Source organism: Lissotriton vulgaris, chromosome 12, assembly GCF_964263255.1.
Source record: "Lissotriton vulgaris chromosome 12, aLisVul1.2, whole genome shotgun sequence".
Taxonomy (NCBI): Eukaryota; Metazoa; Chordata; class Amphibia; order Caudata; family Salamandridae; genus Lissotriton; species Lissotriton vulgaris.
The window spans coordinates 88,262,880-88,276,520 of record NC_141700.1 but is presented as its reverse complement, the minus strand read 5'-3'; the positions used below and the strand labels follow the sequence as shown (position 1 = coordinate 88,276,520).

The window sequence follows — 13,641 nt, the reverse complement described above, 5'->3', positions numbered from 1 at the left end:
AAGAGCTACAAAGCTAGCTTTAGCTCCTTGTTGATCAATGAAAACTCCACCTGCTGGCTAGAATTTCCCTACAGCTAGAAGTCCTACTCAGCTTGAGTGGAACAGCCAGCTGTAGGGAATAACATTCTAGTGTAACAAAACTTTCTGTTAGCAAAGTTTGTACCCCTTGCCTACCTCAAAGAATAGTCAATTTTCCATTTTTCGTTCGACTTACCAAGTGAAGTTTAAATTTTTGATACCCATAGAGATGAGCAGCGTAATGTTAGTCTGTGCACTAATGCATATGTTATGTATTTTGCAAATCTGTGATAGCCGTTACTGATTATTTTGTATGTATTTGAGTATACTACATTACTCCCCATTTGATGCCCTTATAATCTGCATTCTTCTACTGGGTATTTGTAGCTACGTGAGCGGGTGCCCGAGACGACTCTCGCATCAGGATTGGAGCCATCCTGCCCGAAGAGTTCCACTTGTGAGCCTAGCAAGGTTTTACTGGAGCAGGTCCTGCTCTTCGAAGGTGTTCAAGAAGTGGAGGTGACCGAAGATTGCCAGTGCAACCCTGTACCTGAGGAGTGCATCCGAATGCCCTTTCTGAAGGCGTTCTTTCCGGACAGCCCGTTTGAGACCACGGTCGACGTAGGAAAGTGTTCCAACCCATCAGAGGCAGCAGGTAAAGGTAAGGGAACCTCAAATAGGGAAAATAAAGGGCTGTAAAAGGAGCTTTGGACAGTGAGGAGTACACACCATCAGTGCCAAAGCACTTAGGTACACACGTTAGGCTCATATGACCAATACAGATCCATAGCACGAACCAGCCAGTCTTAATGATATACTCCATTGCTAAACAATACATAAGTCTGCTCCACCTTTGTGGCCTTTGTCCAGTGTGACTCACCTCTAACAGTGTGAAACACAAGCAAATAAAATGTCAATAAATCACTGGGTCGATGGGCAACGCGAATCGCAGACTAGTTAAAGCGACTCAGTTTTCCAAAGTACTTCAGGAACAAGCTTCTAGTAAGAATGCACTAGACAAATGCATTTATCATTACATATATTTTAATCTGTATCATATTCTCCTTTTCACAAAATATCTGAGAACGTCTTACAGCCCTCAGACTAGTTCTTCAAACAGTGTGAATGGCACTGTGGTTCAGCACAGAGTTGTAGAACTTTTAAACCATTTACATGTTAATTTTTCTTAACAGATCATCATATGACGATTTCGTAAAATTAACATTTGACTTAGTGAGTCCATTTCCGAGATGGCCAATGTCACATTCGCATGAAACTCAGATTCACAATTGTCGCAAGTTGGCCATGTGATATCAGTCTTAATCTTAGGTTCAAGGCTTGAAGAAGTCGGTGCGACTCGTGTTATGTTTTGTCATTAGTATGGCCAATCAGGACTGTCGATATTTCTTCCTATCCTGTTCTCCAGGAGTCCACCACCATTAAGAATTATGGTATCCAGGGCTTTGCTATCACTGGGCAGCTGGATGGCAGAGAATTGCCTAAAACTCAACATGGGTAAAACAGAGGTCATGTTGTTTGGGAACAATATTAACTTCTGGACTCCAAACTGGTGGCCAGACTCGATGGGCTCTCTCCCCTCACCCACTAATATGGTGAAAAACTTGGGTGTGATAATGGATGAGGGTCTTACTTTTAGGCAGCAGGTTAATTCAATGGCATCTAAAACTTTTTATGTAATCAAAACAATCAGGAAAATATTGCCGTTCCTGCCCTTGAGCAGCGACAAACAGTTATGTCGAGATTGGACTACTGTGATAGTTTGTGCCTTAATGCTCAACAAAGGCTCCTGAATAAACTTCAATAACTGCAGAAAGCAGCAGCCAGACTGCTTTCTGGCACACCTCGGTTTGCGCCCATTACCAAGGAAATAAACAAATTGCACTGGCTACCAGTAAGAAACTGAGTACGCTTTAAAGCCCTGTGTCTGGTCTTCAAGGCGCTGCATGGTTCAGGTCCTGACTACTTAAAACAGTATTTCTATTGGGACACACAGAAAAGGCCACTTCGCTCATTAGGTGCTAGGTTGGGGTCAGTGCCACGCATAAAAAAAGTTCGATGGGGAGGCAGAAGTTTCACTTACAGTGCGGCCAATGCCTGGATCACCCTGCCGTTCCAGTTACGATGCATCACGAACCTCTTAGCTTTCAGGAAAAGCCTAAATACCTGGCTCTTTGCCCAATGAATTTCTTCCTTTGGCCACAGGAGATATAACTAGCGCCAGGACATCTCCGGTTAGCAGCTCTGTATAAATATCATTAACATTAACATTGAGTGGGCCGGGTCCCTCTGGGTCTCAGAACTAGTAGTAAATAAAAGCAGACTTTAAAATGTGTCCCTTTGGGGCCCTGTATTTCTGTCCTTATTTTAAAAGCAAAAATACTGATCGATTTCTGAACAAGTGAAAAAAAAAGAAAGGTAATTAATGCCATTCCTATTTCTATTTCACACACTTTACTTAATCGTGCATTCTTTTGAATATTTGTTATTCCCAATATGTTGTGTTGTGGTATTTGTTTTTCAGCTATCATGTTACTCTTGTGTAAGGCATACTTTGAACTTAGTCGCCTCCAGGTGTTTATAATGGGCCACGATTGAGTTGTGGCTGAAGCCAGCGCAAGTTTCTCTCAGTTCCTGTCAGTGGTCGTATGATCCTTGAGCTCACTACCGAGTGAACAACGCAACGGTCATGTGTACCAACTGCAGTTGTGGGGGTAGGGCAGCACATTATGTGAGGTTTAATTTACATGATTAAGCCACACCGTAAACTATAGTGGCCACGCCCCCTTTAGGGACCCTCCACTTTTATTCTTCCCGCTTAAAGTCCTGATAGTAGCATTTCAGGGTCGCGGCCAGGCCACAGCGGCAAAGCAAGAGCTGTCCGCTTCTGCCCATGGCCTTCTCTAAACTGTCCATAAACTGTGACACCCCCAACTAATGTGTCACCCCAAACCCTGTCCCTGCCACACACTGCACAGTCATTTGTGACACCTCAGCTTGGCATTGACAGAGAGGCATCACCAGCAGGCTAGTGAGATCCCACTCTTTGTAAGCAGCCACTGTATCTTCTCGTCCTGTCACCCTTTTAGTGTTTATATGTTGACATGCACGACATGGGTCGATTTTGGTTATAGTATAGCTACGGCATGTCTGCACTTCTTATGTGTTAAAATCACAGATAAGATAACATTTCAGAGCAAGGAAGTTCCTTCCGCCTTTTTTACCAATACGTTGTGTAGCATGATTGCCCTCTCAGCCCATGCAGCTCTATATTTGATTCAAATGAGTGTAGCTTCCCCAGAGTACAAAGATTCCGTATCATAGTCATGCCTGCCTCCAGTTCTATCGTCTTGTCATACTTTTTTGTCATATCTTCAAATCTAGGTAGGGACTACAGTGGTATTTCCGTGGCATATAAAACAGAGTTGTCCACTATGCTGCTGTCCAGTCCCGCTATCATATCCTTGTGTTTGCTTTGTTTGCCCTAAGTTGGCAGGGTATGCCCAGACGTGGGTCCCTTGCTCACTTTGCCACTGGATTCAGGCTAGCCTGGCTGATGAGGACTGTTAGCCAGAAACTATTCCCAGGATGCTTGTTTCTGGTCCAGGGAAGACATGGCTTGGCAGTTCGGGCTGGACTGTTCCCATGAGGCACAGGGTCAAGACTGATTTGCATATAGCTGTGTCTGAACTGGGGTGGTGAAGTGAGCTAAAGAACGATGATGGATTCAACCCAGATCTGTGACTGGGGGTGAGTGTCTGAAAAGTTTCAGAGCTCCGTCCATCATCTCCTTGTGTTTAGTTTGTCCAGTCCAGTTATAGCACTCGGCACGGATAGAATAGAGACTCTTGTCTAGTGATACTTGATATATACAACTCGCCTTATATGCTGATTACTTCTGCATATCGAAGAAAGCCTTCTGAGTTCCATAAAGGCCAGTCTGTAGTGCTTAATTTGTTCCTTGTCTGCCAGGTCTGGTCACCAGTAAATTTGTCTTAACACCACCATGTAATTATCACAGTCTACCACATGGTGGTGCTGTCTGCCTTTTTCGCTCAACACGTCACATCAGCAGAGTGTTTAACAATGTAAGTCTAAATTAATAAATAATCGTACCAGAGCGATTAGATCCTTGTTGCAGCTTTGCGTGACATGGAATTGTCTAAATTCGCATGTACGTGGGAGTATCATTGTTGGAGAGTAGGGTCTGCTTTCCTATGGTCACCCCAATTTTTGCTTTTTGCCTCACTGGTTTTTGACTTAATGTGGCTGTGGGCCTGCTAATAAGACCCACAGCCTGCTGTTCTCTCTCTAAATTCACATCCATGTACTTTAGGTACATAACCAATTAGACATTGGGTCACCTTATCAGCCCCTGTACAGTGTGCTATAGGTACCCAGGGCATAGGTGCATCCAAGACCTACCAGGGGCTGCAGCATATCTTTTGCCACCCCTGGCTGGCTATCCAAACTGACACAACTGGCTGATCACTCAGCTGGGGCAAGGTGGTGTAATCACCCCTTGCTTAGATATAGTATATCTATATCTACACCTATATCTGGACACATATGCACCTATAAGTCACTCCTATGGGAGGCCTTATCAATCCTGGAGGCAGAGTGCTTGGTTTTATGTGAGATGGTGCTCCAGCATGAGCTGGGCCTGTCTGAAGCTTTCGGGACCAACTCCCTTAGATGTTCCGGGATATTGCCATACCATATACTCTTAAGTACATTATAATCCTTGCGGTTACTTGCTAACTTTGGTTTGGCTTTATCAAAACATGTCGTGTAAGGTGTCATATGCTTTGGAATACTACCCACTCGCCAGTTCTGTTGACAGGGGTAGCATTCCACCCTTCTAGAGGGAGAAGACATGTTACTTTGCTTAAACGCGGTTAAATCTAACCAGAGCCCCAGCATCACAAAATGGATGCTGCTGCCACAGACACGAGTCTGGCCTCCTGCTGCTGACCGCAACTCCGGCAGGGGAGGCCTGGACAAATGGTATCCTGTCACAGGGAGGTGTTACACCACCCCAGACAGGAGATAGTGGATTGTAGCAGGGAGGGTTGAATGAAACTATACACTGCCTGGGGCGCACAAGGCGTCCCATGCGTAGCCCAGTTCAAACCGGTGCTGGGGCACTCCAGCCCCAGCTCTGGCCTGAAACTGGACAAAGGGAAAGGGGTGTAACCACCCCCTTCCTGGGTCCCACCCATAGGAGGGGCCTAGCAGGTGATCCAGCCCCTTGATTTGGAATAAAGGTAGGAGCTGTGCCAATTCAATTTAGATCATCCTGACTGAAACTTTGAAATGAAACTCTGGACCCTTCCACATCCTACTCAACGTAGAAGACTGAAGAATCTTCCTTGTGGTCAAGGAGTGGCCACCCTGTGCAAGCAGGCACCATCAGCGCAATGAGACTTTCTTTGCCGTTGCTCCCACCGGAGCTCGAACGACAGAGACCAACAAGACCTGGACTCCCAGACTTCCAACAGCCCGATCCACAGTCCTAGCAAAGCTTAGACCTGTGGAGGCGACGAGAGACATGGGACCAACCATCTTGAAAAGTCGACGAAGTGCTTCCTGTGCAGCTCCGAAGGTTCCCTCGATGCTGTGCTTTGGGGTTTGAGAAGCCCCAGCCCCGAGCAGCCTGTGCTCTAAAGATCACCTCTCCACACCCTCCGAGTGCTGCGTGGGGCCCTTTTGCACTTTTCCTGCTCGACGCGTTGTCCGGTTGCTTGCCTGTTGGCTAGTGGCCTCTGTGACGACGAAACATCAAAACTACACTGATGGTCTGGTTGCTCCAGACTGGCCCAAGCTCCCCTGAAAAGGAGCCATCGATCTGATCTTCCCGGTCTGATTAAGAAGACATCTTCGCATCCTGCGTGGGTTGCCTTTGCCAAGGCTTGGTGACTCCGAATCGAGTACCGACACCGCCGACAGCAAGAGCCTTTGTGGGACAGCTCGTGTTCACCAGCTGGTCATCCTCGATCCTTCCTGGTCCATGTGGCAGCGGAGACAAACACCTCAACATCACCTGATTGCAAACCAACATCGCCTGGTTCCTTCATGGTTCCTCGCTGGTCACTGGCTAGTGACCTGAACATTGTCCCCTCTGCTTTCAGGTACTCTACATCTTTGATCCACCCTTGGATCCAACCGGACTCTTCTCTCCTGGCCGCCTGCAGCATCTTCATCTCCAGGCTCCATAGAACTTCACGACGAAACCGGACACACTTTGGCACCTATGCACCCACTTCCTGTGGGTGAGGTAACGATATAACTCCGGTGCTCCTGTAGTGGTTTACACCTCTAGTGTCCTAGTTTTAAGTGGCTAAGTTCTAGTCCAGTCGGAAGTCTCCGAAACCTATAACTTTCTGATTTTTACGCACCTTTGACTTGTATGGTAAACGCGGTTGCTTATAGACTCTGCATCCGTATCCTGTGGGCCTCTCCCGACCTAACCTTCGTTAGTCCAGTGTAGGCCCAGTGATTCCCAAGGCCCTAGGCCTGTTCATTGTTCGTGGCGTGGTACTTATATCACTTTCTTAATATATGGTTTGAGTGGCCACCCGGCCTATCCATAATTGTGCAGCTTATTGTATGTTATACTGTGTTCTTTGTTTAACGCTTGTGCTCCTGTGCTCATAAAGAGTTAAGGGGATTATTCTAGAAATAAATACATATATTTTGTAATATATAACTTGTGTGGTGTCCTTTCATTTGGTATTAAAAGGGATTGCATATGGTAAAACAGCTGGCTTCACATGCCCTCTTGAGTTTAGCCTAAGACTGCTTTGTCCACGCTACCATTAGGATAGCTGGTCTATAAGGTTGACTTACAACCAATCACCATAAGGGTCGTTTGGACTGGTGCAAGGTGCTTACTAGAATAGTGAACACCATATACCAGGCCAACTTCTCACATTGGTGTGCAGCGGTTGGGATTTGAACTTGCTGTTGTTTTACCAATTGTAATCTTTGACAATATCATTTGAAAGATCACATCAAGTACCTAGGTACATATAAACAAAGCTTAGCATACTTATGTTCTACTGAACTTAGTGGTTGTAGACCAAAGGGCTTAGCACACCCTGACTACAACCTCTAGAGAGGTTCCAGTAGGAAAACAAATAGTGTAGGTAAGTGCACCACTTGCACCTCACTAGTCATGCCTGGCACAGGTGAACCCTCCAGTTCTCTACCTGTGGGTGACTCTCACAAAGCACCATCCAGTTATGAAAAACTCAGCGACAAGGACTTGAGTGCCCTATGCACTTCAAGGGGGCTGAAAAGGGGTCACAACCCCACCATCCCTATCCTCATAGCAATCCTAGAGAAAGCTGATCTTGAGAAGGAATCTGCTTCAGGTCCTTCAAGTAAGATAGGAGAGGGAAACCCACCTGATAATTCTGATGTCCCAGAAGTTGATCCTGAAGAGGTAGATGAGGATGAGGATGGAAATGAGTCAGAAGATCAGGGGGAGGAGAACCAGGTTCAAGTTAGAGTGTTGAACCAGGCCAATTTAAGCCTACATGGAAATGGAGAAGGTGTCCACCTTTCCAGGCCCAATAGTAGACTTAACCCTGGCAATAGAAGGGTTAGATCTACTTCCAGGGAATCTAACCAGTCTAATGCCTCCAGGGGATCTCAAAGGGGAAGGACTTCTCCCCAGAGAAGAGAACATGAGGCTAGGGTGAGAGCTGTCCAACTCCAGATTGAAAAGGAAGAGGTAGCCCTGGCCCAAGCTAAACTTGCTTTAGCAAGGGAGCAAAGATTACGTGGATTAGATTCCACTCGTGGCAGTATTATCCCCAAGGATAAAGACAGGTCCTATGACAATAGAAACCTGAGTAAGATTGTGCCCCCTACAGAGATGGGGATGACATTCTCAAATGGATAACTGCTCTTGAGACAGCCTGCATGGTACAGCAGGTTCCTCAGGATCAGTGGGCAGCAATTTTGTGGCTCTCCTTTTCAGAAAAAGGAAGAGACAAGCTCCTCACTGTTAGACCTGGGGATGCTACAAACTACTCTGTCCTGAAGAGTGCTCTGATTGAAGGGTTTGGCCTAACCACTGAGCAATACAGGTTGTTGTTCAGAGATAACCAAAAGACTCAGGACTGGACTGACTTTGTTGATTGTGCCACTAAGGCTCTGGAAGGTTGGTTGCTGGGAAGTAAAGTTACAGACTGTACAGGATTGTACAATCTAATAATGAGAGAACAGATCCTTAATAATTGCCAGAACCAGGTGTTGCATCAGCACCTGATTGACTCAGATCTGACCTCTCCCCAAGAATTGGGAAAGAAGGCAGACAAATGGGTCAGAACCAGGGTTAAGCAGAAACCCCAGAACCAAGGTGGTGATCAGAAGTAGGAAGACCAGAAGGGTAGAGATCAGAAACAAAAAGACCAGAAGACTTCTTCAGGCCCCCAAAATAGTAATAAAGAGGGGGGGGGGCAAAATGGAAAAAAGAAGAATGATGGCCCAAAGAAACCTTGGTGTAATTACTGTAAGTCAGTTTCTCACTGGTTTAGTGAGTGCACTAAGAAAGGTGGAGCCCCTGCCACTGCAGCCCCTAAGGCAACTGCACCCCCTAGTACAGTCAGCAGTGGTGGTCCCCAAACTAAAGCTATAGTGGGTTTAAACATGGGTACTGAGATGGAGCCTCGCCTAGTCAGAGTTCCTACTCAGGCAGTCTTGATCTGTGAGGGGGACATGGACATTACTCTGGGCAAGTACAGGCAGACGCCTTTGATTAATGGTAAAGTGGCTCAGGCCTACAGGGACACATGTGCCAGTGTCACAATGGTGACACCTAACTTTGTGGACCCTGGACAATTTATACAGGGTGATAATTACCTGGTGACCAATGCTAGCAATGTCACCACTCCCCATAGTGTGGCAGTTGTTAACTTCTCCTGGGGAGGGGTAAATGGCCTCAAGAGAGTTCTGGTAAGTGCAGACCTCCCAGTTGACTGTCTTTTGGGCAATGATCTAGAGGATTCACTGTGGTCAGAAGTGGAGTAGAGGGCTCATGCAGAGATGCTAGGTATTTCAGCACATGTCCTTGCTGTGACCAGGTCACAGGCCAAAAAGTGCTTACCTGAACCTGTGCTGGATCTTGGAACAATAGACCAAGCACTACCCAAGAGAAAGAGCAAGAGGGATAAGGCAGTGCCTTCCCACTTGCCCCAGGTTGAGGATCAGACCTCACAGGAGGCTGATTCTGTGGTCCAAGAGGAGACTGTCCCTGAAGAGCTTGAACCTGATCAGGTTGAGTTTCTGGGGACAGGGGGACCCTCAAGGGCAGATCTGGGGCAGGCTCAATTAACTTGCCCTTCTCTTGAACCCCTCAGACATCAGGCTGCCGCTGAGGCTGCTGGGAAAGCTCAAGGTACCCATAGAGTGTATTGGGATGATGGGCTCCTTTATTCAGAGGCTAGAGACCCCAAGCCTGGTGCTGCCAGGAGGTTGGTTATACCTCTGCAATTTAGGGGCTTCCTTCTAACCTTGGCACATGATATTCCTTTAGCAGGACACTTAGACCAGAACAAGACTTGGGACAGGCTTGTCCCTCACTTTCACTGGCCTCACATGTCAGAAGATACCAAGGAGTTTTGTCGCTCCTGTGTCACCTGCCAAGCCAGTGGCAAATCAGGTGGCACCACAAAGGCCCCCCTCATACCGCTACCTGTGGTGGGAGTGCCCTTTGAAAGAGTGGGGATAGACATTGTTGGACCAATGGACCCCCAAACAGCATCTGGGCACAGATTTATACTGGTGGTAGTGGATCATGCCACCAGGTATCCAGAGGCAATTCCCCTGAGAACCACAACAGCTCCTGTTGTGGCAAGGGCCCTACTTGGAGTTTTCTCCAGAGTGGGCTTTCCAAAGGATGTTCTTTCAGACAGAGGTACCAACTTCATGTCTGGATATCTAAAAGCAATGTGGAAGGAGTGTGGTGTCAACTACAAATTCACTACACCCTACCATCCATAGTGCAAGGGGCTTGTTGAAAGATTCAACAAGACCCTAAAAGGGATGATAAAAGGGTTACCTGAAAAGCTTAGGCAAAGATGGGACATCCTTTTACCCTGCCTTCTCTTTGCTTACAGAGAGGTCCCACAAAAGAGGGTTGGCTACAGCCCTTTTGAACTTTTGTTCGGGCATCCCGTGAGAGGTCCCTTGTGTCTTGTGAAGGAAGGATGGGAGTTACCTCTCAAAAAGCCTAAACTTGACATAGTGGATTATGTACTTGGTCTCCGCTCCAGGATGGCTGAATACATGGAGAAAGCATCCAAAAACCTTGAGGTTAGCCAAGAACTCCAAAAAGCTTGGCATGACCAAAAGGCTGTGCTGACTGAGTACCAGCCAGGACAGAAGGTGTGGGTGTTGGAGCCAGTGGCCCCAGAAGCTCTCCAAGACAAATGGTCTGGACCCCACACCATTATTGAGAAAAAGGGAGAGGTCACCTACTTGGTGGACCTTGGCACCCCTAGGAGCCCCCACATGGTACTCCATGTAAACAGATTGAAAGCATTTGTTGACAGGGCAGACATGGGCTTGCTCATGGCTACAGATGGGGAGCAAGAGGAAGAGAGTGACCCTCTCCCAGACTTGTTATCCCATAACCCTGATGATGGTTCAGTTGATGGTGTGGCCTCAGATGGCAGCATCACTGACCAGCAGCAACAAGACTGCAGGCAGGTTCTACAGTCTTTCAGACACATGTTTTCACTCACCCCAGTCAAACTAACTGGTGCACCCATGAGGTGGACACTGGTGACAGTCTGCCTGTGAAGAACAAAATCCACAGGCAACCTGACCATGTCAGGTATTGTATAAAGGCTGAGGTGCAGAAAATGCTTGAACTTGGAGTAATTGAGCCATCAGAGAGTCCCTGGGCCAGCCCAGTAGTCCTTGTGCCAAAACCGCATACCAAAGATGGAAAGAGAGAAATGAGGTTCTGTGTGGACTATAGAGGTCTCAATGCTGTCACTAGGAAAGATGCTCATCTTATTCCAAGGGCAGATGAGCTCATATATAAATTGGCTTCTGCCAAATTTCTGAGCACATTTGATCTGACAGCTGGCTATTGGCAAATCAGGTTAGCTGAGGAGTCAAAGGCCAAAACAGCATTCTCAACCCCCAGTGGACATTATCAGTTTGTGGTAATGCCCTTTGGTTTGAAGAATGCACCTGCCACTTTCCAAAGGTTGGTGAATCAAGTCCTTACTGGGTTGGATGACTTTTGTGCAGCATATCTAGATGATATTGCTGTCTTCAGCTCCACCTGGGAGGATCACCTGATCCACCTGAAGAAAGTTCTGGAGGCCCTGCAAAAGGCAGGCCTGGCTATCAAGGCTACCAAGTGCCAGATAGGGCAGAGCAAGGTGGTGTACCTGGGCCACCTGGTAGGTGGGGGTCAGGTTCAACCACTGGAGAGTAAGATCCAGACCATACAGGACTGGGCTCCTCCAACCACCCAGACACAGGTCAGAGATTTCTTGGGCCTGACTGGGTATTACAGGAAATGTGTAAAGAACTATGGGTCCATTGTGACACCATTAAATGATCTGACATCCAAGAAGATGGCAAAGAAGGTTCAGTGGAAAGTTAGCTGTCAAAAGGCATTTGATTACCTGAAGAAGGCCATGTGCTCTGCACCTATCCTAAAGAGTCCTGACTACTCCAAAGAGTTCATTGTCCAAACAGATGCTTCTGAGTTGGGGGTGGGAGCTGTGCTTTCACAACTTAATGTAGATGGTCAAGACCAGCCCATTGCTTTCATTAGCAGAAGGCTGACCCCTAGAGACAAACGTTGGTCAGCCATTGAGAGGGAGGCCTTTGCTGTGGTTTGGGCCCTGAAGAAGTTGAGACCATACTTGTTTGGCACTCAATTCAGAATTCAGAAAGACCATAAGCCCCTCTTGTGGCTAAATCAGATGAAGGGTGAAAATCTCAAACTGCTCAGGTGGTCCATTTCCCTACAGGGGGTGGACTTTACAGTGGAACACAGACCAGGGACTGACCATGGTAATGCAGATGGTCTCTCTAGGTATATCCACTTAGAACATGTAGACTTATCTGGTCAAGGTTAAGTTTAATGTCCCTGCGTTGGGGGAGGGGGGAGGTTATGTACGAGAGTAGGGTCTGCTTTCCTATGTTCACCCTAATTTTTGCTTTTTGCCTCACTGGTTTTCGACTTAATGTGGCTGTGGGCCTGCTAATAAGACCCACAGCCTGCTGTTCTCTCTCTAACTTCACATCCATGTACTTTAGGTACATAACCAATTGGACATTGGGTCACCTTATCAGCCCCTGTACAGTGTACTATAGGTACCCAGGGCATAGGTGCATCCAAGGCCTACCAGGGGTTGCAGCATATCTTTTGCCACCCCTGGCTGGCAATCCAAACTGACACAACTGGCTGATCACTCAGCTGGGGCAAGGTGGTGTAATCACCCCTTGCTTAGATATAGTATATCTATATCTACACCTATATCTGGACACATATGCACCTATAAGTCACTCCTATGGCAGGCCTTATCAATCCTGGAGGCAGAGTGCTTGGTTTTATGTGAGATGGTGCTCCAGCATGAGCTGGGCCTGTCTGCAGCTTTCGAGACCAACTCCCTTAGCTGTTCCGGGATATTGCCATACCATATACTCTTAAGTGCATTATAATCCTCGCGGTTACTTGCTAACTTTGGTTTGACTTTATCAAAACATGTCGTGTAAGGTGTCATACGCTTTGGAATACTACCCCCTCGCCAGTTCTGGCGACGGGGTAGCATTCCACCTTACTAGAGGGAGAATACATGTTACATTGCTTAAACGCGGTTAAATCTAACCAGAGCCCCAGCATCACAAAATGGATGCTGCTGCCACAGACACGAGTCTGGCCTCCTGCTGCTGACCGAAACCCCGGCAGGGGAGGCCTGGACAAATGGTATCGCTGGGATGCTCTAGGGTTACTACGCGCTCTACAAAACCTTTAAATAAAATAAAATAAAACAGGGAGGTGTTACACCACCCCAGACAGGAGATAGTGGATTGTAGCAGGGAGGGTTGAATGAAACTAGACACTGCCTGGGGCGCACAAGGCGTCCCATGCATAGCCCAGTTCAAACCGGTGCTGGGGCACTCCAGCCCCAGCTCTGGCGCGAAACTGGACAAAGGGAGAGGGGTGTAAAATTCCCCTTCCTGGGCCCACCCATAGGAGGGACCTAGCAGGTGATCCAGCCCCTTGATTTGGAATAAAGGTAGGAGCTGTGCCAATGCAATTTAGATCATCCTGACTGAAATTTTGAAACGAAACTCTGGACCCTTCGACATCCTACTCAACGTAGAAGACTGAAGAATTTCCCTTGTGGTCAAGGAGTGGCCACCCTGTGCAAGCAGGCACCATCAGCGCGATGAGACTTTCTTTGCCGTTGCTCCCGCCGGAGCTCGAACGACAGAGACCAACAAGACCTGGACTCCCAGACTTCCAACAGCCTGATCCACAGTCCTAGCAAAGCTTAGACCCATGGAGGCGACGAGAGACGTGGGACCAGCCATTTTGAAAAGTCAACGAAGTGCTTCCTGTGC

General features: G+C 47.4%; 1 protein-coding gene across 1 annotated transcript in view; it reads left to right on the top strand.

The window, feature by feature from the left end:
• The window catches only part of LOC147673434 (uncharacterized), a 34,606-nt gene that overhangs the window by 13,867 nt on the left and 7,098 nt on the right, over positions 1–13,641 (top strand). The window contains exon 4 of the mRNA XM_086946353.1: positions 406–673. Within this exon, the coding sequence (XP_086802479.1) occupies positions 406–673 (268 nt within the window). The remainder of the gene's footprint in view (positions 1–405; positions 674–13,641) is intronic.